This window comes from Hakea prostrata, chromosome 5 (genome assembly GCF_041222555.1).
Source record: "Hakea prostrata isolate BN-2017 chromosome 5, UWA_Hpros_2, whole genome shotgun sequence".
Lineage (NCBI taxonomy): Eukaryota > Viridiplantae > Streptophyta > Magnoliopsida > Proteales > Proteaceae > Hakea > Hakea prostrata.
This window is the reverse complement of record NC_142604.1, coordinates 8,385,841-8,412,077: the sequence shown is the minus strand read 5'-3', so window position 1 is coordinate 8,412,077 and position 26,237 is coordinate 8,385,841. Positions and strand designations below refer to the sequence as shown.

Sequence of the window (26,237 nt, the reverse complement as noted above, 5' to 3'; positions counted from 1 at the left end):
AGTACTACTTGGATTGTAGTTGTGGAATCCGATCTGAACTCTAAAAGCAATTCAAAATACCTGACTTGATTAGAATCTTTATCCCTATCTTTAATGAGGTTATATATGATTCAAACTGTACATGTAGCTTAGTACCTTCGTTTTATTCGTGGTCCGACCAAGGTTTGATCGGTCCAGTTCTTCTTTGGTTCGACCTAAATAAGTCTATTATAAAATACCCATAACACATAATCACATATATAAAATTATGACGTAGAACCTATAGTAGCTAAATGTAATAAATTCCAAAATTAAATCACAATAAAAGAGAGAAAATGGAAGAAATTTTAATAATTTATTAGATTCAGTTACAAATTAGATTTTTATTATGAATATTAAATTGGATTATTAATTGTGACGTGCCTAGACATTAATTATACGGAATTGCAGGAATTAATTTTAATTATGAATATTGGATTGGATTATTAATTTTGACGTGCCTAGATATTAATTACACGGAATTGCAGGAATTGACAATTGCAGGGAGCATGTGAACCCGATTGCATCGGTCCCGGAAATTATTCCAGTTGCACGTGGTGGTTGTTACCTGGATTTTACCCTAAACGGTGGTGCTCTCCTCTCGCTTTCCCTTCTTCTTTCTTCCCTGTCTCTCTAGATTGCTCTGAAGAAATATGGATGAAACCTGCATTCACGAATATGTTTACTGGACAGAATTTCAGTCAAAGCGATTCTACCAGATTCTGCCTCTGGGTTTTGATCGAGAGCTCGTAAGTCTAATTTTATCTCTCTTTTTCTTTCTATGTGTTTTTCTATTTACCACTTTAGTGTTCTATGACATTTCCAGAGGATCCCAAGTAAGTTCGTTGAAAATGTTAAGGAGCTTTGTGGAACCGTTTGTCTGAAAGGTCCTGCTCGAAAGACTTGGAAAGTGGAGTTGAACAAAACCCAAGATGGTTTCTTTTTCCAAAATGGATGGTCACAGTTCGTAAAAGATAATTGCCTGCAAGCAGGGAATTTTTTGGTGTTTAAATACAGTGGTCAGTTACATTTTGATGTCTCCATTTTCGATCATGAGAGCTTATGTGAGAAAGCTTGTTCTTTTTTCGTCGAAAATCGTGGCTGCCGTGTTAGTATGGAGCCTTCATCTTCTCGTTCACCAAATGGAGTACCCACATCATCAAAGAAGCCTCGAAGTCACAGGGTGGAGCCATCACGCCCAGTACCTGGTACCAGTTTCTTTTTCTTCTCTTCTCGATTTTCTAATTGCTTCCAAAATTCTGATTTGCTTCTCTGTTTTTCGATGGGAATGGTCGGCTTTCACTGATGAAGTAGTTGAAGATTCTTCTTCAGATGATGAATTAGACAATGCAAGTGAAGATTCTTCTTCAGATGATGAATTAAATGATGCAGGTGAAGCTCCACCGGGCTTCAAGCGTAGTGTTCGTGAACATAAATCGGGTAGACGAGCTGCAACTGAAGAAGAGAAGAAAATGGTCCGGCAATTGGCCGACGAGGCCTTTGCTGCTTCCTCGAAGGGGAGCTTCTTGATCACCATGCGAAAGTTTAATGTTTATAGAAGATTTGTGGTGGTAACTATAAAGCTGAGCTCTGACTTCTTTTGTTTGGGCATCGTTATAATCTATCCCCTACTCATCTGCTACCAAATCGGTTGCAGACGATCCCTTACGACTTTGCTCTGAAGCATTTTCCTCTAAAGGAAATCAACTGCACTCTCTGTTGTGAAGGGAAAAAAAGGGTTGTAGAGTTTAAACCCAGACAAAACTCTGCTGGAGGAATGTTTACAAAGGGTTGGGCTGATTTTGTTCTCGAGAACAACATAGAGGAAGATGATATTTGCTTGTTCCAGTTTGTTGAGCCACTGCAGAAGCAGGAGGAGCAACAAATTGTGTTAGACGTTCGCATCTTTCGGGTGGTAAAAGAGATGGTTCCCCTCATTTGCCTCAGAACTCTTTGCCCTGGCAGCGAAGCAAGAAAAATTCAGAGAGGTGGAGCTTCTGGACGAGGGAATGTGCGTGGCCGTGGCCGTGGCCGTGGGCGCGGGCGCGGGCGTGGAAGGGGCCGGCGCCGTGGGCGTGGTCGTGGCTAGAGTTCTTGTAAGTTTTGTTTCTCCATCATATATTCTCTGTTCTTGTGATGTTATACTAGTGTAGAAGGCCTTTTACAAATAGAAAACCCAATTCAGGGCTTGCAGAAGGTGGTTAACCAAGCAGAATTTCATTGTGGAACTAAAGAGCTTTCAAGTTCTATGCTCAGATATTGAAACTCTGATTTATACAGTATTAGATATTAGTTATAAAAGATATTAGCCATCTTGCAGCTTGGGCTGTACAAACCTGATACCCTTTGCCTTTGGAGCACAAAACCTGTACCAACCCACTTTGGAATTTTTCTTTGGGATAGTTAGAGTTGAAGCCTCTTATGATCTTTCCCAAACTGAAAGTAAGCTTTTCTACCCAGGGAAAAAAACAACTGGAACTGATTATATGTTCACATTTACAGTTTTCTTGATTTATATATTAAGCTCAATATTTTTATGATTGGTGGTAGCATGGTTGAAGTATCAAATGGTAACAGTCTCTGTGGATTGCAGCAGTTCAGGCCAACCTGAACTCTGAAAACCAAGCAACTGATTCCCCTTCTGATTATTGATTCTTCATTTTGATTTAAGTTTGTTACTATTACATGGTTGTATTGTAAGGGACATAACTTTGTGGTCACGAGTATGTTTGAAAGGTAGGTGATGACATTGGTATGTGCTATGATCCATTGTCCCTGTCCTACTTTCACCCACCTGGAAGCTGATGTGAAACTTTTTCATGTTACAGACAGCCCCAGGATCTCTGTCTCACTAACCCACAACCATTATACTATTATATGCCGATCTCCGGAAACAACATTTAGAATCATTTGAATGCTTGCGAAGAGTTATCTTTGTATCCCAAAATTCAATAGTTCTTTAGATCAGGGAAGAATCTTTTTGTCGAAAATGAGTCCTATAGAAACTCTACAAGAGTTTTTTTTTATCTGTATCAACTGCACCGTGATGACTTTTCAAAATTTTTATGTGTTTTGGTGGTACATTTGGGGAATACTAACTACTTTTAGGCAACATCCTTGTTTTTTCATACCGTGAAATTGTTTCAACATGGTTCTTTTGTATTCGGGTCTGGATGTTCTTGATCGGGTCAGCAGCCTCCATATCTTCATAGAAGATTTTTGTTATCCTCTTTCTTCTAAATAGTTGTTGGAACTTAGAAGGAAAGGAAATAGAAGTTCAAAAAACAATGCTAAACAATAAAGCATGCGCAAACCTTGAACAGCATCATTCTTCCTAACTTGAATCTGTATGGAGTGGCTAATGATTATGACATTTGCAAGATTCTTTGATCCTTGTTAAAACTATCCACCATTTTCTTCCAATGCCTAGCTACATGGGTTCTCACCTGGACACAACATACGCATGCATTCACGCATGAAACCTAAAATTATGTTTTCCAGTAAGGTATCAAATATGAGAAACATTTCATGCCTGGCCGAGCTTACCCTGACTCAAAAATCTGAAAGATCTTTGCCAAGGCTTGATTAAGGTTGGTTGTTGCAATTGCATAGGTGATCTTCATTTTGGATTGACTACAATTACACATTTCATTAAGTTTCAGTTCATGATCACATTTAGGTGTTCTCTCTGTTGTAATATATCCTTCTAATGTGGCTCCAGGGTTGTCATCAATTTGATATGAAGTACCTACTGCAACACATTCTGATTTCTTTCATGTGCTACATCTAGATTGTTAACTGTTAACAATTTTGTATTTTAGGTCATGACATCTAAAGATGGAGCTTCAATGGCTTTGCTGTACATCTTAAGTAACCTCTACTTGGCTGGACTAATCCAGTTAGTTGAGCATGTATGATCTTAACCTAGAATGTTTTCAGTGTTTTTAAGGTTTGATGCTTTTCTACTTAGTGTAATTGAACTTGCATTGGTACAGTTAGTGAATCTGGCTTTATCATGCAATTTTCTCTCATGATGCTTTCTATAGCTGGACTTTTATCGCAGTAATGCACAGGGTCTTGCACATTTGCAGAATGAATAGATACGCCTGTGATGGCAGTTCTTTGGCTGGGGAACTTGTTCTACACACTGTAGAATGGATTCTTAGATTTCCTGATTTTGACCCACAGGGGGGTTTTGAAAATTTGGAATACCACGGATGCTGGGATCTTGATTGTTTGTTTGTTAGAAGGGAAGGGAAATAAAGCAAGAGAGGTGAATTTAAATCAAAATTTTGTCTTGTTCTCTTCTTTTGGAATGATAGTTGATTTATCCAAAGAAGAAAAAAAATTATCATTTCAAATTCAACGCGCGAGCTGGTTTTACTTTGATTAGGGGTGTCAATTTGTAATCTTAACTGTTAAAATCGGACAGCACGGGCCCATTATAACCCGAACCGGCCGAACCGAACCTTAATAAGCTGTGGCAGAGCGCGCCCAATCTAAACCCTAACGGTAACCTATTATAACTCGTTTTATAGTTTTACATTAAATATTGTTTGAATCATCATATTACCACTAGGTAGTTGGTATAGACTATTAGAAAAACTGAGCATGAATTCAAAGATCAAATAGTCTTCTACTACGGGTAATGGACAATTAAAAGGATTAAGTATGAATACATAATTGAATGTAACAAATTTGTTTAAATAAGTAAATATTTATCCAATTTAGAGGTATTTCTTTTGCATGTCAAGTTAAATATCAACCAAAAAGAGAGAGGGATTTCATAGAAGGGGAAAAAATCAGCATTCTCACAAAACAAGAACCCAATTTTAAAAATTCATTTATAACCCAAGTTGGAATTTAAAAGGGTTTTTTGTTTGAAGATTTGTTTCAAGATGACTATCTTATAGAGCCTGAAGATGAGCTTACAGTTTATAGGTTACTACTTACTATCTGAGTTTTTTATTTCATAAGGTGGGTGAATTTCTACAAAGTCGAATGACTGATCAATAATAATTTTACTTTCTATAGAATTTTGGCTTTTGTTATAGGATGTTCAACTATTCATTTTTGTTCTTTTTCTTGCATATCATAAATTGTTAGTCAACCCAAATATAGACCGTTAACCCAAACCGTTAGTTAGCCCGAACTCAAACCGGCCCGAAACCATTATTTTGCTAATGGGCTTGTTTGGGCTGAGTGTTTTTGAACCGAAAACCGTTAAGCCCAACCCGAAATCGCCCCATACCGCACTGTTGACATCCCTAACTTTGATTATACACATGAGAAAATTTGAGTATTGAATTATCGTCTCAATAATCAAATTCAGTTGACAAACTATTGCATGTACGTGAAGAAGACTGTCCTCTCAAGTTTAATGTATAACCTGATGCACTTGTAGATCATTTATTTCTTAAATTACCTTCTGCTGTTTAGGATAGAAAGAAATGTAAGCTTCATTTTTCTTGGTGGTAACGCATCAAGTTTCCTGATCAATCCATTTTGTTGCAATTTTCTTTTTTTTTTTTGGTAAGCAGTACTTTATTCATTAAAGAAAGAAAAGTACAGACACACAGCTGCATGAAAACACAAGGTTCACACCGAACCAAGGAGCAGAAAGTGACCAAACTGTCATACATGCAATAGACAAGGTCATTCTGAGTAAGGGATGGGTCAAGCCCAATATACCCTTAGAAATAAGCACCAAATAAGCACCGGCACCTACATAAGAGAACAAAATACACGCCTCAAGGGCGGACACAAAAATCGTTCGTTTGTCGCAGTGGTAACATCAAAAGTACGGATGTGTATTGTATCTAGTGTATTCAAAATATACGCATCAACTAGTAGTATATATCATTGGAGACTTTAGATCATGCTTCGAGGGACGGAGTCCATAACTTTATCATTATGGTGGATAAAAACAACCCTAACTTTATCATTATGGTGGAGAATAGATTTTCTTGGTGGTAACTCATCCGTTACTAATAGATTTTCTGGTTGCTACCAAAAAAGGGAGAAGGTTTTTCTGAAAGAAAATTTAAAATTTGAATACAGCCCCTTTAATTCGATGCTACGCCAGGAAAGAAATCTATCCTGCTGGTAGGAACCCTGCCAGGACATCCTTCTCTAGAGGATTTTACAACCATTAATGCGCCTGAACAGACGAAGAAACTGGAGATTACAGGTCCAATCAAGGTTCAAGTCATCGACCTACAGTGAGAAAACAAACAAATTTCCTGGTTTCAGAGCTCTTGAGACCTGAAATCTAACTTAATTCAGCTTTAAATTTTGAAATGGTACGAAGTACGAACCAATCTTTCCGACCGTTGGAAAGATATTTATGGGTTGTGATTTGTGAATAAGATGCGAGGCTGACATCTGCAACCCATTCGTGTGACATGTCTTTGGGTATTTCACTTTAAGGCCACACTACTTCTCCTTTTTCCTATGCTTTTTCCGCCTCTGTTTTCACTGGTTTCCAATGGGAAGGAAGCAATAAAATTAATGCTTCTCAATTCAGTGTTCTAAGCTCTGCTTTGTCCTTCTACCTATTCTGTTTTCTCCTCTTTACTCCTGAAGCCTTCCAATGGGTAGGAAGCGACGAGCTAGACCATGCTTTTTCAAAATCCTCCTTGGTGACTTCTCAAGAAAAGTGGTAAGAATTGAAAACACCTTTCCACACTGCACTGCACGCCTACATCTCCCACCACAAACCCATTCCTTGCTTTCTCCTCAAGCTCTTTGGGTGCACTTAGCTGATTTGAATATGTTTGTAATTTGTCTTACAGAAAATACCACAAGCTTTCGTCAAAAATTTCGAAGAGAATCAGCCTAAAAAGTTCGTCCTTCAAAATACAGATGGGAAGTCATGGCGTGTGAAGATGAAGAAGACGAAGAATGGCTGGTTTCTTCAAGAGGGTTGGCAGCACTTTGTGATGTATCACTCTTTAGACGTTGGGGATTTGTTGGTTTTCAAATATAATCGCAAATCAAAATTTAGGGTGACTATCTATGACAGAAGTGCTTGTGAAAAGGAATTGCCTTTAGACAAGAGAATGAACTGCCATCCTGATGAAGTAAATGCTTGTGAAAAGAGGATGAACTGCCATCCTGAAGAAGCAAAACCCATGTACCACATTAAGAAAGAAGAAGAGGAAGAGGAAGGCTCTCAGGAAGCAAAAATTTGTGAGTGCTTAGGGACTATTCTTCTTTTTTATGAAAGAAACAGCTACCAGCTCATGATCATACTTCATTTTCAATTTTATACAAATTGTTTAGCTAAAATGTGTAGGTGGAGCCATTGTACCAGTGAAGCAAAGAAAGGCTAAACATGACAGAGTGCTTGAAGGAGTCAGTTCATTCAAAACAGAGCGCCCACATTTCATACATATTGTGAGGAGTTCCAGAAAATATCATGTAGTGAGTTTCCTTCTGGAATTGAATGGATGTTCTATTCTATTACACGCACCCTCACTGCTCACTACAATCACTACAAACTCACAATTTTCTGTTGGTCTCATTTTACCTTGTGGTGCTAGACCATTCCAAGGGCTCTGGCGCTTCAGTTTGATCTTTTAAGCAAGGGAAGCGTAATGCTTCAGGTTCCTCAGGGGATATCACAGCCGGTAAGGATAATTCGCAAGAGCGATGGTCGCATCCAGCTATCTTCTGGGTGGTCGGAGTTTCAGCAAGCAAACAATCTGGTTAATGGCGATGCTTGCATCTTTGAGTTCATCCAAGAAATGGATAATGCATTCTGTGTTCACATATTCCAAGCCCTATCACTTGCACATACACCAATAGTTCTGGAAGTGGATCCAAGCAGCTACTGTGCACCCAGTGGGGATGTTGGAATGTTGACTTATGACAAAAATGCTTCTGATGAAGAAACCTAACAACAGCCCAATGGAAGAACTAGAACCACCTTCACCACTAAATCTACTGTAATATTTTCTTTTTATTTGATAGTTTAATGCCATGATTCAAGCTTCAACTAAATCTACTGTAATCTTTTCTTTGTATTTGATAGTTTAATGCCATGATTCAAGCTTCAACTAAGGTTCTAAGTGGGAATTGTCTGGTTAGCCTGGTTAGTTTCTAAAACCCAGATCTATGTAGTTCACTTTGATCAATGACGAAGGTAAATGTTTCTAAAAATTTGTCCATGTAGTTCACATTGATCTTAAAGTGTATTTCTCATTGATCTAAAAATTTGTCCATGTAGTACATATTTCTGGAAATTAAATGAATTTGAGTTCTCAATCGTCCTAAAAGCAATTGTGTGAAACTTTAAAATTCTAAACCACCTGTTTATACACCACCAAGCATCACTTGAGAAAAACATGTATGTGTGTCTCCCAAGTAAAGCACTCCCATAGTCCCATTCACTTTTAGTAATGAAAACTTCATTCAAGAGGTTCTACCAAAAAGAAGAGAAAAAAACTTCATTCAAGAGGCAAAATCCAAAATGTCGACCCCATACATAAGTGAAAAGAAGTTGGATATTGATCAAATCTAGCTCAGAGGCATGTGTTTTGTTCACAAGATGCTTCAGATAGTATCGACTATCTTCTCCACCAAAATAAATTTAGAATGAACTGTCACCATTGATGCATCCTTCCAACAAGATCTCTGGTTTCTCTTTTTACATGTCATCATCGCCTTTCTTCTTCATATTAACTTACAGTTAAAGCTTAATGCAACTATGGACTTACCTAGCTTCTTCTTTCTGCTGCCCACAGTATATGAAAACTTTCAACTGAATAGGGCTCTTCTTAACTAGCTCAAAGATGCAAATATCACCTTGCTCCAAGTTATTCTCCTCTACAAACTGTTTCCACCCTAATGTTATCTTAGTGGAGCTTCCAGGTGATGAACAACGGCACTGTACGTCCCAGTTTCTTCCATCTGGGACCAAAAGTGTTAATCCCAGACGGGGCGCCGTGGCAAATTTCCTGGCTAGACTTAGTGGCACATTCTGCAAAAATCAAAAGAATTGAATACTAGAACTTAGATCAAGAATACAAAAGCAACAAAAGTTGAACAAAGTGTTTGGAATGAATCTTTTAATGCTCCTGATTCTGCAAGGAAATGTAAATGGTCTACTCCTGAAGATGATAACTGGTTTCCTTCACTTGTCCAATGTAGAAGTGGAAAGCAGCAGGGATACGATAAGTGATGACTGTATAGTACCCAAACCTTGAGCAGAATCCAAGTTTTAGAGCTTACCAAAATAAAAAGACCAGACACATAAGATGAATGCATTTTCACCATGCAGTAGGGATTTGCGGACTTGAAAGTGGCGGCTACTAGAAGCCTCTTTTCTCTTGACACTGAAACCTTTGGATCCATATGCCCTTGAGCAGCAGACAGGTTCTGATCATTATCTGCTTGTTGCAGCCTCGAACCATATTCATGGTCACTGCATCGATATTTTATTTTGTTGTAAGGGTGCAGTTTACAACTATGTACTATCTCTATGAAACATTAATGTCTGATTCTAATTCTACGTCATTGCCTTTTTTTAGTATTTCTAAATTTACTATTCACGGTTACAGCCTGATGCAACTACATACATACCTAGCTTCTTTTTGCTGCTCACGGTATATGAAAACTTTCAACTGAACAGGGATCTTCTTAACTAGCTGAAAGATGCAAATATCACCTTTCTCCAAATTATTCTCCTCTACAAACTGTTTCCACCCCTTTGTTATCTTGGTGGAGCTTCCAGGTGATGAACAACAGCACCGTACATGCCAGCTGCTTCCATCTGGGACCAAAAGCGTGACTTCCAGACGGCACTCTGTCACAAATTTCCTGGCAAAGCTTCGTGGCATATTCTGCAAACATCCAAGAAATTGAATACTTGAATTTAGATCAAGAATACAAAAGTAACAAAGTTGAACAAAGGTCTCAGAATGAATCTTTTATGCTGCTACTTCTGCAAGGAAATGTGTGTGGTCTACCCCTGAAGATGATGACTAGTTTCCTTTCACTTGTCCAATTTAGAAGTGGAAAGCCGCAGGGATATGATGAGTGATGATTGTACAGTACTGAAACTTTGAGCAAACTCTTAGTTTGGAGCTTACCAAAATAAAAGGATCAGACACATAAGATGAATGCATTTTCACCATGCAGTAGGGGTTTAAAGACTTGAAAGCGGCGGCTGCTTGAAGCTGTTGTTCTCTTGACACTGAAACCTTTGCATTCACAGTAGCAGACAAGTTCTTATCATTATCTGCTTGTTGCAGCCTCAAACCACTTCTTTCTGCATTTTTGTAGCTCAAATTACTTGAAATAGTTTGCAACTCATCCAGCTGCACTATATCAGCGAAGAGTCTAAAATACATGGAGATGATGGATTACCTCTGGTTTTACAAAACAGTTGCTCTTCTGGTTCATCACTCATTATCTTTCTTGAAGCAGCAGTTCTTCCGCTTGGCCTTGAAGGAACATTGAGAATTTTTTCAAAGGACTGCTCTTCAATTTCCTCAATTTTACATCCACCTATAGGATTGTTTTCTTCACAATCCAAGGGATCACATGGATATTCTATTTCGCAAGCCGTCATATCAAATATAAAAACATAGAATCTTGAATTACCATCATATCTGAAAACTAAAAGGTGGTTCTCACGAATAGAATGGTATTCCATAAATTCCTGCCAGCCATTACCAAACCAAACCTTCCTGTTGGATCTCCTCAGTCCAACATGCCAGATTTTCCCAGTAGGGACCTGGAGAACTGCAACGTCAGCAAGTTCATCTCTGAATTTCGTTAAAAACTTCAGAGGAATCCTCTGAGGGAGAATACAGGGGAAATCACGTAAGATTCAAATGATTTATATATGGAAAGAGAATTATGTTTTATGATCTAAGGCAGTCTCTAATAGTATCTATTGATGCTAGCAGTATATTAAAGGGAGCAGCATATTAAAGGGCTTCAGTCCTTTCTAAGGTACTAAAGTTCTCTGGAAAAGTGAAGTAGATCATTGTCCCACCATAACAACTTGCAACAGGGGTCTGAATTAGCAAATAAGAGTTACCACTAAGGGATGTGATTCTGATAATCTTAGAGCAATATTAAAAAAAATAGCCATAAAAATAAAGATGATAAAGCATTATTTTAAGCACTTCCTAGTGTTTAAAGTTGGAAAGAAGAAAAAGCTTTATCTGATTTCGACACATTGAAATTTATATAGAATAATAAGGTGAACAAAAGGTCATTATATCAATATCTAGAAATCGGATTTTTTAAACTTATTAACCAACCAACGAAGTGACAAGAAATTATCATCAAAATAAAAATTAAAACTTAAAGTGACCTGAAATAGTATAAAATCTTTTTGGCTATGAAGGTGCCCTGAAATAACTTACAAAGTACACTGTAAATGCTCATGAAATCAAATTAAAACACTTTAACAGAAAATATCCTTCTTAACAGGGGTAAGGCTGCCTAGGTTTGACCCTCCCCAGATCCAAGAGGATGTGATTCTCTTTCAAGTAATTTACTACTACTACCCCTTTCAAATATGGGATTCATGAGGGAATAGGGTTAAAGAAGTTTGAATGGCAAAGAGATGGGGACGAGTGGGAGCAAGAAGAAGGGATAAATGACAGAGAATTGTTTATACCTTTACTGAGGAAGAAATTAACTCAGCTAGTTCCACAAATGAGGAATCATAGACATTTGAGTTCAAAATAAAAAAAAACAATGAAATAATATAAAATTAAAATTAAACTAAAAAACATCACGAACAAATCCTCCATAATCCAACCATAACCTCCATAAAACCCAAACCCACATCTTGCAGGCTACAAGCATGTGAAAAGAAAATAAAAGTCAAATCTGAAAAGGTCCAAATGAGATTCTGCGGTATTATATTAGCTTTGGAGTTAATTCAATTGTCGGCCCTGGAGACTCAAAGTAATCTTCCTTTGTTCTTAAAACAATCATTTGTAAAGTGTAACTAAACTAAAACAAACATAGCCCAAATTCAGCCAGAACTCAACAAACAAAAGAGTTGATCTTTGTTCCAAATATATGATCAAGAGCATTCATGGAACTTCTCGTTTATAGGTCATCCTCCCCTTAAGCATATGTCAGAAGACAGAAATAAAAAACCATGCATAACAGAGAGAGAGAGAGAGAGAGAGAGAGAGAGAGAGATTACTAGTCGCTGATATCGAACATTGGCCTCAAGAATGATCTTGAAGAAATGACATCCTCCAGCCGGGTGACCGGAGCTATCAGGTCCTTCTCTACTTCTCCGGTGACGGCGCATCGCATAACCACCAAGGAAGGCTTAAGAGGGTGGCTCTTTTGCTTGTGCTGGGGCTCGACTGGTAATGAAGATTGTCACTTCCAAACTCAACGCCAAATAAAACTAAGTAGAACATGAAACGAAAGACGATCTTTTCCCTTTTTGAATTTGAATGCGAATCATCCATTGTTTAATATTCTTTCCAAACTACTACCGAAAATTCCTGAGATTCTCGGGTTGTTCAATCGTCTTGGGACTGTTAGAACACCAAAATCATTCTTTCCATAACGTCTATATTGTGATTTGACATTCCAATCGACGAAGAACGGAACACACTGATTAAACTGACTAGGGTTTAATAAAGCAACGAGTTTCAGAACTGATTGAATTTGACTCTTGGTTGTGCTTTGGAAATTGGAATTTTGCATCACTCAAAACACCAAAAAACCGAAACAAATACAATACTTGATCTCTGAGATCGCAAGTGGGACCCATCCACCAGGTGGGCCATATTGTAATTAGAAACGTTATAGAAGAGAATTTCTCGGTTAAAAACGTTACAGAAGTGTTAATGTCTATAATTATAAGATTAACCACTCTACTGAAAGGGTTTTAGAGGGCTAAAACTCGCGAGATTTGAAAATTCTGAATTCTATCATTACCTTAGACAAGATTTCTTTCCAGATTCGAAGCTAGAACCTGAGTCATATCTCTCGATTTCCTCTGTTTTTCTACTTCTGTTCTTGTTGTTTCCAAAAATTTTCTCTTTCTATTACCATCGTTTTTCATAATTTAGCAGAAAAGAACATGAACAAACGCCGGAGAATCCTTGAAAACTCTGGTACACGGGCGAGTCAGTCGGAGCAGGAAAATCATTTCTTCAAGATAATTCTCAAACAAATTCTTGATAGTGGAGAGTTAGTAAGTCCCTCCCTCCCTCTCCCCCGTTTCGGATTTCTGTTTTTGTAAAATTTTAGGTAATGAACCTTTCTTCAATTTTATACTCTTGGTGCTCTTTATCCGTATTTTTCGTCTTGGATTAAAACAAATTCTAGTTGATCGTTTGTCTTCTATATGTGAGATTGACCCTCTTCTATGGCGAGAATATTATGTTGTTGGTTAATGTGAATTCGATGCTTTTGTCACATCTGATAATAATTTGGGGCTCTTACAGGAAATCCCAAAAGAATTCAGAAGAAAATTTCTAGATGAAGTACCTGAATTAGTTGCAGTACTAAAGAATCCATTTGGTAGAAAATGGCAAGTAGAGGTTAAGAAAGTAGATGGTTCAGTTAGGTTTCAAAATGGACTGCGAGAGTTTTTGGAGTACCACTCGGTTGCTGTTGGCAACCTTCTCCTTTTCAGAAACGATGGGGATTCGATTTTTTCGGTATTTATATTTGATCAAAGCGCTTGCGAGATAGATTATCCAACTGACGATGGTAGTGGTCGTGAAGAACCGAACTTTCATAATAAATGCTGGAATCTTGTAAAGAAAGAACCGAAGGAAGAGGACCTTGTAGAAGTGGAACCCTTGGATATTTCTACTCCACCACAGAGTCTGCCTTTTTCAACAGAGGAGCCCATTGACAGGTCTCAAGAGCCACAGATTACTAAAGGCAAGAGACCCATAAGGAGAAGTTCTCGGAAACAGACGAGACACAGAAATATTCAGGAATTGAGAGAATTGGTTGATGGGAGTGCACCACTTGGATCCAAAGGTAAAGATCAACTTTCCTTTGGCATAAGAAATGAAATTGAAATGGTTGAAGTCCATTCCGATGATCATATCAATCAAAAAAGCACATCTACATCATCAGAATCTTCTTCTTTAGATGAGATGTACATGCCTTTGGATTCACCTATGCCTTCTTCCAGAGAAGTGGTTGTCGACAAAAGTCAGGAGAAAATACGTATTAGTAGAAGAAGGCCAGAAACGATAAGTTACTCTCAAAAACAGAAGAGAAACAGAAACAACGAATCGAGCAATCTGGGTGTTAAGCCTTCTAAACCATCTACTTATGGAGTAGAATCCAGCATTTTGGAGGGTCAATCTGGAAAAGAAATTTCAGGTAAAAACAGGGGTACTCCAACAGCAAAACCCAGTGTCTTTTAAAACCGGTGGTTTTTTCCATGCAATAGCTATCATAATCCTTCTCATTTAACCGTTGATTTGTCCATAGATGCAGAGAAACACCTCAACCCTTCAACCATGAAACAAGTGAATATGAAGAGGAAGTTGGATACAGAGGAAGAAAAAGCTATGGTGGAATCTACAACCAAGAGTTATGACACCAAAAATCCTTCTTTTGTGGTAACCATGAATGAAATTGCTGTATTGAAGTCTTTTATATTGGTAAGTTTTCAGGTGTTCACACATTCAAATGTTTTTTCTGACTTAAATCACACTTTCTACAGTTCTAAAAAAAAATGTTCTGTAAAGCTTTTTTGGGTCATGATTTTGGTGGAAACAAGCTCCCTTTGCATCACTCTGTTTTAAATCAGTTACAGATTATGCAAATCTTTTTTGTACAGTTTATACCAAAAGATTTTGCTGAAGAACACATGAAAAGAGGACCCCAGTATATCAAATTATCAGTTTCAGATGGCAAAGTGTGGGAGGTCAACTGCATTTTGTATGAAAAGAAAGCAATCTTCAGTGGCGGTTGGTGCAAATTTGCTCGTGACAATAAACTAGAAGTGGGTGACCGCTGTGTCTTCGAGCTCTCTAAGGTTGGAGGTGTGGATCTCAATGTTAATATCTTCCGTTTCGCTGAAGAAGCAGAGCCTGCGTCAGAAGATGATAAATAAAACTTATTGATCATGTAATCATTTAGGGTTTTATTCATATTTTTTTCCCTCAAAAACCACCTGTACCCAAAATCCATCCTCTTAATTATACTGAAGCATTGGTTCCTTTTCTATACTTTTCTCTGGAATAAACAGATAAAGAACCATTATTTGCATTGTTTGTTTTTCCAGTCTCCATGGAGGGGACTTGCCCTAAACATGCATGGGAACCAATGAAAACATGCTATCCTAGCTATCTCCCTCATTTCCCTTGACAATAATTGATAAACCTAACTTGTTACCCTCCCCAATACTTATCAGATAATTTCCTAAATTAATCACTTAACAAAATATTCCCCCAATCATTCTTATTCAGCAGAGGTTGAGAATATACTCGAAACACAAGGGGTTTATCAACATTTCCCTCCAATAGTTTCAACCTTTGTACTCAAGTCTCAAGATAAAAGTCTAGAAATTGGTTGTTTGCCTCATCATGGTCTTTCCACGTATTTTCACATGGAGTCAGTTCTTTCTACTTAAGCAACACTTTCAACAGCCCTTTAGTCGCAAAATTGGTTGGAGAGTGATATGCTATCCGATTACTTTCTTCAATTGGGAGATGTGGAACACAGGTTGGACCTTCAAATCTGTCAATAAAAGAAGTAACCATTGAGTACAAACAAATAAATTAAGAAATAACCTTCAAATCTGCAAGTAAAAGAAGTAACCATTGAGTGCAAACAAATAAATTAAGAAATAAGAATGTAAAAAGCAATAACTCAATAATAATTTCTATCATTATATTTAGCAATTCGTATAATGTCGTTTTATCGAGGTTGAATCGGTTTATGTCATACTATATTTGTAGTGAACAAATATAATATGGTATTACTATAACATGGTGTTACAATTTAAAAAAATGGTATGATACTAGTATAAGGGCAAAATGATATAACCTATCGCCCCGATATCGTACCAATTACCAAATATTGAAACCATATATTTACTCAAAATACTAAAGAGTAAATTATATTCACCCCTTTGTATTTGCAAACAATTATGTTTATGTCTATTCTAAAATTTATTCTATTACATTTACACACTTTATATAGAATTATTTAACAACCATACCCTTAGTGTCAAAATCTAGGGTTAAGTGATGAGTCAACACTATTATATTTCTAGAATTTGCAATATTACCTTTCTGTATTTAAAACCCTTAAAAGGAAAGGGGCGGCGGAGAAAAAAGAAAAGAAAACAACTGAGTCACCTATCTTCTATCAAAAGCAAGTCCTTTTTTTTAAGCAATTTCACAAAAAGTCTCCTTAAAAAAAAGGCTGATGCATCTTTAAAATTGACTAGCTTTTATGTATGCTATTAATATTATACGTGTAAATGCACATGGTAGGGTGCATTTGAGTTTTTACTAATGATATATTTGATATTTCTTTTATTTGTAACTCATTGAGATTATTTATGAATAAGTTAAAGACTATATATGACGAATGGTTAGTCTGAAGTGGATTTTGAGACCAATAATGGACCTATGATTTAACATTGGGGGAGGGGGAGGTAATTGCTGATATTATTCAAAATTTGGAAAGGGGAAAAGAGAAATTCCAAAAATTTGGGGAGGACCATGGCCCCCCTAGCACTGTAGTAGACTAGTAGCTCTACCCTGTCTTAGACAAAGTAGGCACCCACAACAGATGACAATCTCACTGCCAACGCTTTGCCCATAAGGGCACGACCAAAGGTTGAAGGAGTGGAAACAACTTTGGACACTGAGCCTGAATCCTTCAACCTGTAGGCAAGAGGCCTGGAACATAAAGAAAAAAACATGCTTCAAAGTTTGCTTTGAGCTCGTAAAATACATCAATAATAACCAAAATTTTGATGGCAATTGAGCTGAAATTATCAAATCGGTCGTAGATGGTAAATAAAGATGAAGAAACAGGTCAAGAGTAAAGTTTTTCATTCAAGGTTATTCTTATCTTTTTTGAAAAATTTAACTTGCTTACATTAGCATTTAATTGTGATACCTACTCCTAAACTAAACATAAGGGAGGGGGCTGGGCTTATCATATCAAAAGGGTTGTAGAAAGAGAACCCGACCACCTATTTCATTAGATGTTCTAGTGCTCGAGAGATCGAGTCCTTCTCATTATCGCTACATAATAGACGTGGCTCCCAGATGAGCTCTCCCAAGGAAGATGGAATCCAAAAAAAGTGTGGTCTCAAGGTTAGATAAAATTGTCTTTTGGATTATATGTGAACCTGATTCCAACTGATCGTAGACCACCCTCAATAGGAACATACGTCCGTGATTACTTAATTTAGCCACGCCCTTTTAGACCAATCGAATCATGAGAGCCGAAATGCCCCGAACTCCAGTTTCCTCTTGTCTGAGCCAATAGGGATTTCTTAATGGTAAGGATGTCATTGATATACTTTCATCCCTATAGGAATCTCATTGATAAATTAAATAATTCAGAGGGTTGCATTGATTTTAAGGAAAAATTTGAGGTTGTCGGTTAAAATTTCCCTCTGCATTTGTTTGCTGGAATAAAGGTGGGGTGGAAAAATTCTTAAAAAAAACAAACATTTTATACTTTTCCTTTAAATCCAAAAATTGTAGATTGTTTGGTTGCTTGGGATGGGAATGTTAGAGATGGTGAGGTGACAACCCAACTTTCTCACCCCAAATTTTTAAAAAGGCCTATAAAATATATAAGATTTTAGATTTTGTGAAAACGTAAAATATGGGGCCAAATGGGTGCGAACCCAAGACCTCCCCTTAACCACTTTACTAACCCAGGCATGAAGGGCCACTTTAGTAACTCAAAATAAGCCTAAAATCCAATTTCTACTTTTTTTTGGCCAAAACAAAATCCAATTTCTACACAAACACTAACACGGGAAACGATTTCCATAAGAAGTAACTCAAAAATCTAATAACTGAAAGCACCTTCGTCGAATTCCTTTTCCAGGGTTTCTGCTGAAAATTAGTTTTATCAAAACAAACACCACCTAAAATTTCTAAAGCGTGGAAGGATTAGAGTGAGAGAGCTGATCAGAAGAAGCTATGGAGTGAGAACGATGATCAGATGAAAAAGTTGAAGACCGTGGACTCCTTCCTCTGTTCGACTCTGTAGTTTTCGAAACTTTAATGTGGCATTAAGTGAAGTGACATCCTTAGTAGTCTTTTCTCGCCATTCATTCTCGTTTTCCCAGATTCCGATTTTCTCATCCCAGAAGAAAAGAGATGCATCAACGCCGCCGGAAGAGTTCTAAGAAGAGGAACCCTCACTTTTTTAAGGTTATTGTTCATTCAACAGTCGACTGTGGACAGCTGGTAAGTTCTCTCTTCTGCTCTGTAAATTTCTTTTACCATACCAATTTTGTATGCTACATGTTTGTTCGTTTGAGCTATGTAGAATTTTGTGGGTACTACAAATAACACCGCTTGGTTGTTTCAGGAAATGCCAGTTGAGTTCGTCCGAAAATTTGGTGAAAATCTGTCTGAGTCTGCAGTTTTGGAGGTGCCCACTGGGGAAAAATGGGTTGTAGGCTTGGATAAGGTAGATGGAGTTTGGTTTGATGACGGTTTTCAGGGGTTCTTGGAGTATTATAAGATATGTGTTGGTTATTTTCTAGTCTTCAGATACGAAGGGGATTCACGGTTCTTTGTTCTTGTATTGAATCATGATTCGTGTGAAATAAAATATACTACGGAAGAATCCAATGTTCATAACTTTGTTGTGAAGCTTGAAAGTGAAGAATGTGGAGATGAGGAAGACACTCCGGCTTCTTTGGAAAAGGGAATTTCTATTGGTGATTCTCAAACCAGAGTTGAAAAACAAGGGGAGAGAAGTCCTACCTATGATGGTTCATCTGGAAAAGACAAACAAGGAAAGAGAAGTTCTTCCTCCAGTGCTCCATCCGGAGTTAAGAAACGGGGAAAAAGAATTCCTACCTGCAATGCTCAACCCAAAGATAACATACAGGGAAAGAGAAGTTCTCTTGATTCAGGAAACCCAGTAAATGAACCCTTTTGTCCTGCTCAAAAAAGAAGGAAAGACAAACCAAATTTGTCAGAAGAGGAGGAGACCCAGAAAATTCCTACCTGCAATGCTCAACCCAAAGATAACATACAGGGAAAGAGAAGTTCTCTTGATTCAGGAATCCCAGTAAATGAACCCTTTTGTCCTGCTCAAAAAAAAAGGAAAGACAAACCAAATTTGTCAGAAGAGGAGGAGATCCAGAGAATTCCTACCTGCAATGCTCAATCCAGAGATGACAAACAGGGGAAGAGAAGTTGTCTTGATTCAGGAAGCCCAGGAAATGAACCCTTCTGTCCTGCTCAAAAAAGAAGGAAAGATAAACCAAATTCCTCAGAAGAGGAGGAGACCGATGAACTTGAGCCTGTATCACAGATTCTTTTGAGAGATGAATATGAGTGGGCTTTTCTAAGGAAGGAAAGGCCGGTGACAAAGACGGAAAGAGAAAGGGCAGTTTGCGCAGCCAAGAAGTTCAAAACTGAAAACCCTTCATTCATGATGGTTATGAAACCATCATATCTGCGCAAGGGATTGGTATGAACTCCTTTGAATTTTTGAATATGATTTGCATTGCCTTCAAAAACACTTGAATGCTCCTCATTTCCCCAAGTCAAGACAGGGGTCATCATTTGGTGTATAAAACATCTCTTTTCCTGCTTAGTAATTCCATTGGTTGCCTTTCAATTGTCAAGTAAAATTTTAATTATTGTGCCTGTACGTTTAATGCAATCTTTTTTCCCACCGCAGAATGTTCCTCTTGAATTTGGCAGAGAGCATTTCACAGAGGGTTTTCACAGTGTCAAACTTATGCTTCCAGATGGGAGGAAAATATGGCCTGCCCGATTCTTTCTCCGCAGTACCATTAAAGCACTTCTTAGTGGTGGTTGGAATGCATTTGCTCGGGAGAACATTCTTTTAGAGGGAGACTGTTGTGTTTTTGAGGTGTTTAAGAAGGAAGATATTGAGATGAAAGTTACACTTTTCCGTGTTTTGGAGGATCGGATCCCTCTTCCCAGATCTGGTGAGTAGAGTTTGAATTGGATCAAGATATTTGTGAAAATTTTTCTTATGGCGTTGTTGAATTGCTTTTTCTTTGTTAGTTCTTTACTTTTGGGGAATTAGGTCTTGCCTGGTAGCCTAGCTACATTCTTTATTCTTGCTATTTTGATATGACAACATGTGGGTTCAAAACTCAAGTAAAGATAGATTTTAGAAAATAGAAATTCATTTTGGAATTGCATTAAAAAGGTGACAATAATATATTAACTGATGAATTGCAATAGAGACTTGATGTTTGCTTTGGAATAAGAGGAGGGTCATGGTCACTCTTGAGTTTGAGAATATAATTGGACTGTGCAAGTTATCAATAAGTTAGTGGTCTAACTAAATAATTGCAGTAGCTTGATAGTCCTAATCAGCTATAAGAATTAATTCCATCTGGTTATATGATATGTAATCAGTTAAAGGATAGAAAACATACCAAGAGTATTGTAGAAGGGGTGAACTACACTTTGTAATTCCTGGGTTGACATGCTCCCAGCTTGATCTCATTTTGATAATTGCTTGATTATACAAAGTTTAACTTTATTTGTCTGTGATAAAGAAGAGAATGCCCTCACTGTTGCTAAAAGTCATTCTTTCTCTATAGTTACTGTAAAGACGAGAATACCTCCTGTGATCAAGGAAAGTAAAGCTACTCAAGAAGCAAGAGAGTTCACATCTGAAAACCCTTTCTACACAGTTTACATGCATCAAAGCTATGCTCGGAGGTCTGGGATGGTGAGCTTCTAACCTGGACACTAATTGTTGATAGAAAATTTGGTAAAATTCTGTCATAGACTATCCTCTAGCTGATTTTTTCCGTCGTCTCCTAAGCACTTTAAATTTCTTCATGTGTTCTGGAATATCTATCTCACTAGCCTGGTGAATGAAAAAGTTATAGTCAAAAGCATCGCCCCAGGTGACAATGCTCTTCTTGTCCTTCATGTTTAAGGTGTTTCCTTGTCTTGAATATCAGGATGCTTAGACATAAGAATGAGAAAATGCATTTCCCTTGGGTGAACTTGGCCCCTGCCTTATTGATGCCTGGGCAACATGCTCACTGGCCTTGGCTTAGAGTCACCCTGATTCCATGACTTATATAATGAAAACAAAGCGGTCATCTAACTGTTGGCCAAAGTTTCCATATATACTTGAGGATTGAAAGTTTACAGCTGAAATTCTAATTTACTGGTATGGACTTATAGTGACATTAAGTGAAACACTTCTCCATTGTGCAGATTATGAAGTCCGACTTTGTCAAGAGCCATATGACAAATGAAGTAGATAAAGTGATGCTTCAGAATACAGATGGGACAAAATGGTCTGTTAATTGTGTTATTAAGGATGGTGCAGGTAAGTTTGGGCGTGGTTGGGGTCCATTTGTTAAGGAAAATAATATAGAAGAAGGAGATGTTTGTGCTTTTGAGCTTATTGATAAGAAGGATAATGTTTTGAAGGTCTCCATCTTCAAAAATTGCTGAACTTCTGGTGAAACTGTAACACGTGGTAATTTAAATGAAAATTTTCCTTCTTATTTTCCTATTTGGAGAAGAATTTGGTGTTGGGGGAAGCTACTGAGACTCTTTCGTTCCATTTTTTCTGCTTTCTAAGAATCAATCACGTTTGAAAATAGATCTGTATATTGTATGTGAATGTTTCTCACACTGTTTTCACTTAAATAAATTGACCTATGAATTGGCTATAAGTCAGGGTTTGATGGTTCAACCGATAAAGAGACACAAGGAAATGGAACCAGTTTGACTGTTATTGGAATATCTTACTTCAAAAAGTAGCATGTTGCACGTACTGATTCTCCACCTAATGCAATGGATTGACCTGGAGGAACGTGTTTTTAGTTTTTTTTTTTTTTCACTTTTTTAATCTTGCGTCTCATTTTCTAACTGAAATAAACTGAAGATGCAAAGCCTGTGCAAATATCATCAGTTGCTAAGAACATAGATGATGAGATCATTCTTTGATCAGTGATGGTGTCCTGTCCATTGTTCTGTACAAGAGATGGCCATCCTTTGAAGGTTAATTTCATCTCATACCTTCTTCCTCCGGTCACCATATCTGAAGGTTGTATTTCAAGTCCGGCAACAAGGTACATCTCTGATTGCCAGTTCTCTTGCTCTGAATCATGGTTTGATCCTTTATTTTTGCTTTCTCTTTGTTGGAACTTTATTTAGTTTTCAAATGTGCAGAAGGAGAAGGATTATTTCTTGCTTTTGAATACATTGTCATTGCTTTGTATATTGAAAGCTAGACTAAAACCCAGAAAAAGTACATCCACAGGACTCCAAAAGCTATTTGAAGATGGCCTCTAATGTAGATTAGATTCAAACCAGAATATCCAACTAGAGATTAGTATGAAACAGGATGAAAGAACCGGGGGCAAACCAGAAAATTGAGTAAAATCAATGGTGCTGCAGCATGAAGAATTTGACAGAAACCTAAATTACCTAACTTTCTGGCTTGAATAAAATTGTTAAAAAGGAGGAGGAATAATAGAGCTGGAATCCACCCTTCCACTAATGCTAAAGAGTTCACTTTTTCCTTCACTAGGAATCATAGTTGTCATGGCAGCTACGTGATCCAGGCATGGTTGTCAGGGCAACAAGGCGAGGTGAGGCGAATAGAGGACAGCAAAAACCAAGGCAACACCAAGCAAGGTGACAAGGCGACAATAGGATGACTTGACCCAAAGAATGGCCAGGATGCCGAGGCGACGCTTTGGCAACGCCTTGACCCATATGGATCCAGGCTGTCAAGGGGAGGAAAAATACCAAGGCAATTATGCTTGGAATCCACCAAACACCAATTGCTTAATCCAGGGCAACAACTACCGAATTTGCAACAAAAAATTTTAGGAAACTAAACTGTTCTGTAAGGATAGATAGGAGCTATACAACCCCAGACAGGTTGCAATCACAACTTGAGTACAGGTACTGGTTCAGATTTGTAACAGTGTTAAAGGTAGATAAACAAGGTTGCTGAAATTTGGACTGGTTTCAGAATTAGATAATAGAACCACAAAATACAAACAACTGTTTATAACCAGATCAAGCCTTTATCACAGAATAAGTTTTGGAGAAGCCTCAGATGGGTAATATCTCAATATCTGGAGTGAAACTGGTGCCTGATCAGAAGATATTAGGGCCTGAAGTTACTGCAATTCCAACAGAGTAGGGCCACAGATAGTAATGTAGTACCGTATGTATTTGATTGATCAAAACAGTAGCCAAATAGGACCTTTCACAGGGAATCAAGTTCAGATTTGATAGACTTAAGATGAAAGAGAATTTAGACGTGAAAGAGGGCTGAAACTAGAGTGGTTTTATAAGGATAATAGCATAACAATACGGGCTGAATAGATCTTCAAAATAGGGGCAAAACTATGATGAAGAAATTGAAGGGACAATATGAAAGAATTGAGAATAATAATGTAACACCCGGGCTTCACACCGCAAGGTGGAGCAATTGGATCAAACACCAACCTACCTTGATCAAACACAAGGAGTCTTCATAGAGAAGGAAGGCAAACAAAGCAATTTGATTTCAATTGATGAGTTGTATCTTCACCTCTTGCATAAATCTCTTTATATAGCATTCTAAAGAGACAAACATTAATGGTAACATCCAACCACTAGCTAACATCACCTATCTATTAATAACTCAACTACTACCTAACTCTTGACAAAGGGAAACTCCTTTGATAGTGAGTTCTTTTATTTCAAAGCACAACCCCTTTTATTGACTTTTTAAGAACTAGACTTGGGCTTAGGTCTAGACCATGAATATGAGGGCTAACTTTAACCCACTAAAACAGCCCTAGCCCATGAAAGCCATGGGCTGATTTGGGTGATAGCTTTAGGCCTTTGATGGGTCTGACCCAATGGGTTTCTTCTTTCTTAAATATGTCTTCAATTCTGCATCAACTCTCCTCGGCTTGAAAACATTCATCTCCGATGAATGGATAAATGATATGTAATGCTCATACCAATCGAGATTGAGTTTCTTGAGATTTTTAGCATGAATCCAAGTGCTATCATGTTGTGGACAATTTTTCCATTTGAACTCGCCCTTGCCTTGCTTTAAACATTCGGTAATAGATGCCATGGCTGCACTGAAGTTCCGAATGACTCTCCTGTAAGATGATGCAAGTCGATGGAAATTACGAACTTCAATGATTGTCCTTAGGTTAGGCCAGCCGATGATGCTTTTTATCTTCTTTGGATCAACTTCAACCCCCTGTGTTATAACCCTCATGAAGGCGCTAGGTGCATTTGTCATACCAAAAAGCATGACTTTCCATTTAAATAGTCCATCCTTGGTTTTGAAAACAGTCTTCCATTCGTCTCTAGGCCTAATACGGATCTGATGATAACCACTTCTGAGGCCCAATTTAGAAAAGATCTTAGCCCCGGACATCATTTCTAACATGGCATCAAGCTGCGCAATAGGAAACCTATACTTGACTATAATTTTATTGATTGCTCGACTGTCAACACACTTACGCAGTTACGCCATGAACCGTCCTTCTTTGGAGTGAGTAATGTCAGTACAACACATGGACTTAAGCTCTCTTGAATGAATCCTTTATGTAGCGACTCATCCACCTATCGTTTGAATTCATTGTGTTGTGCTAGGCTAAGGTGATAGGCCGGTAAGTTTGGCAACATCGAAGCCGATACCAAATCAGTGGCATGCATAATATTGCGAATAAGAGATAGCTCATTAAGCAAATCATCAAGAACCACCTCAGAAAAATTAGAAAGTAACTCTTTGATAAGTGGAGGGAATGTCACCTTAGGTTAAGGGGTAACTTCTCTCGTAACAAGAGCCAATACTAGCCTTGTGTTATGGCTAGTGTGAATGAACTCCTAGTGTTCAAGCTTTTACCTTTTGAGAGTCACCAACATGCTTATTGAATGTAGGTTATTCTCCAGTGAAATAACTTCGTATGTGCTGTTCGAGGGTTGGTAGCAAAATTGGAATCCTTTGGGGCCCTCTCTTTATATTCATCCGGGTAGGAAAGTTGGATGGGATTCGTCACCAAGTGGAGGGTGTGGAGCATGAGTAGAGGCAACAACTCTAGCCTCCATTGCTGAGAACCTCTCTTCCACTTGCTTGTGGCTTGCAGTGATTTGGTTGTTCAATTGTTGCAACATCCCCATCATTGCGCCGTCAAGGTCAGTATCCAATCCAAAAGTTTCACTCCCTGTCATGGCTCTGATACCAAATAATATAGTACTATATGTATTTGATTGATCAAAATAGGGCCTTTCACAGGGAATCAAGTTTAGATTTTAGATGTGAAAGAGGGCTGAAACTAGAGTGGTTTTATAAGGATAATATCATAACGTTACGGGCTGAATAGATCTTCAAAACAGGGGCAAAACTATGATGAAGAAATTGAAGGGACAATATGAGGGAATTGAGAATAACAATGTAACACTCGGGCTTCACACCGCAAAGTGGAGCGATTGGATCGAACACCAACCTACCTTGAACAAACACTAGGAGTCTCCATAGAGAAGGAAGGCTAACAAAGCAATTTGATTTCAATTGATGAGTTGTCTCTTCACCTCTTGCATAAATCTCTTTATATAGCATTATAAAGAGACATAAACATTAATGGTAACATCCAACCACTAGCTAACACCACCTACCTAACTCTTGACAAAGGGAAACTCTTTTGACAATGAGTTCTTTTATTTTCAAAGCACAACCCATTTTATTGACTTTTCAAGAACTAGACTTGGGCTTAGGTCTAGACTATGAATATGTGGGATAATTTTAACCCATTAAAACAACCCTAGCCCATGAAAGCCATGGGCTGATTTGGGTGATAGCTTTAGGCCTTTGATGGGCGTGACCCAATGGGCTTCTTCTTTCTTAAATATGTCTTCAATTCTGCATCAGGCAGGAATTTTAATTTTCATGAACCAGCTTTTGTGACACCAGATTGGGAAAATTCTCGGGATCTCTCAGTGATAACAATGATGGCAAATAGTGTCTCGATAATTCACATGGGTTGAATTCATTGCTGAGTAATG

At 37.9% G+C, this 26,237-nt stretch overlaps 4 protein-coding genes across 6 annotated transcripts; 3 read left to right on the top strand and 1 right to left on the bottom strand.

The window, feature by feature from the left end:
- Nucleotides 1–532: 532 nt before the first annotated feature.
- LOC149014870 (B3 domain-containing protein REM16-like) lies at nt 533–4,425 on the top strand. 3 transcript variants are annotated; one of them, XM_089157105.1, is made up of 5 exons: nt 533–767; nt 845–1,226; nt 1,351–1,589; nt 1,676–2,114; nt 3,840–4,425. In XM_089157105.1, exons 1-4 carry the CDS (start codon nt 672–674, stop codon nt 2,105–2,107), a joined length of 1,149 nt encoding a protein of 382 aa, XP_089013231.1. In that variant the 5' UTR covers nt 533–671; the 3' UTR covers nt 2,108–2,114; nt 3,840–4,425. The 3 variants fall into 3 exon arrangements, with proteins under 3 accessions (XP_089013231.1, XP_089013230.1, XP_089013229.1); XM_089157104.1 differs by having other exon boundaries at nt 1,333–1,589; XM_089157103.1 differs by having other exon boundaries at nt 1,330–1,589.
- Nucleotides 4,426–6,345: 1,920 nt separating this feature from the next.
- On the top strand, nt 6,346–15,273 carry LOC149014868 (uncharacterized). Its single transcript, XM_089155360.1, has 9 exons — nt 6,346–6,679; nt 6,813–7,209; nt 7,316–7,443; nt 7,563–7,916; nt 8,054–8,113; nt 12,983–13,207; nt 13,461–14,358; nt 14,470–14,642; nt 14,822–15,273. Exons 1-9 carry the CDS (start codon nt 6,611–6,613, stop codon nt 15,095–15,097), a joined length of 2,580 nt encoding a protein of 859 aa, XP_089011486.1. The 5' UTR covers nt 6,346–6,610; the 3' UTR covers nt 15,098–15,273.
- On the bottom strand, nt 8,507–12,132 carry LOC149014869 (B3 domain-containing transcription factor VRN1-like). Its single transcript, XM_089156207.1, has 5 exons — nt 10,390–12,132; nt 10,113–10,291; nt 9,604–9,863; nt 9,253–9,445; nt 8,507–9,001 (listed from the first exon to the last, which is right to left on the bottom strand). Exons 1-5 carry the CDS (start codon nt 10,676–10,678, stop codon nt 8,735–8,737), a joined length of 1,188 nt encoding a protein of 395 aa, XP_089012333.1. The 5' UTR covers nt 10,679–12,132; the 3' UTR covers nt 8,507–8,734.
- A 2,716-nt stretch (nt 15,274–17,989) lies between the features above and the next one.
- LOC149014867 (B3 domain-containing transcription factor VRN1-like) lies at nt 17,990–25,315 on the top strand. Its single transcript, XM_089156029.1, has 5 exons — nt 17,990–18,431; nt 18,556–19,671; nt 19,885–20,158; nt 20,786–20,916; nt 21,417–25,315. The coding sequence occupies exons 1-5, from the start codon at nt 18,342–18,344 to the stop codon at nt 21,657–21,659; spliced, it is 1,854 nt and encodes a 617-aa protein (XP_089012155.1). The 5' UTR covers nt 17,990–18,341; the 3' UTR covers nt 21,660–25,315.
- Nucleotides 25,316–26,237: the final 922 nt, after the last annotated feature.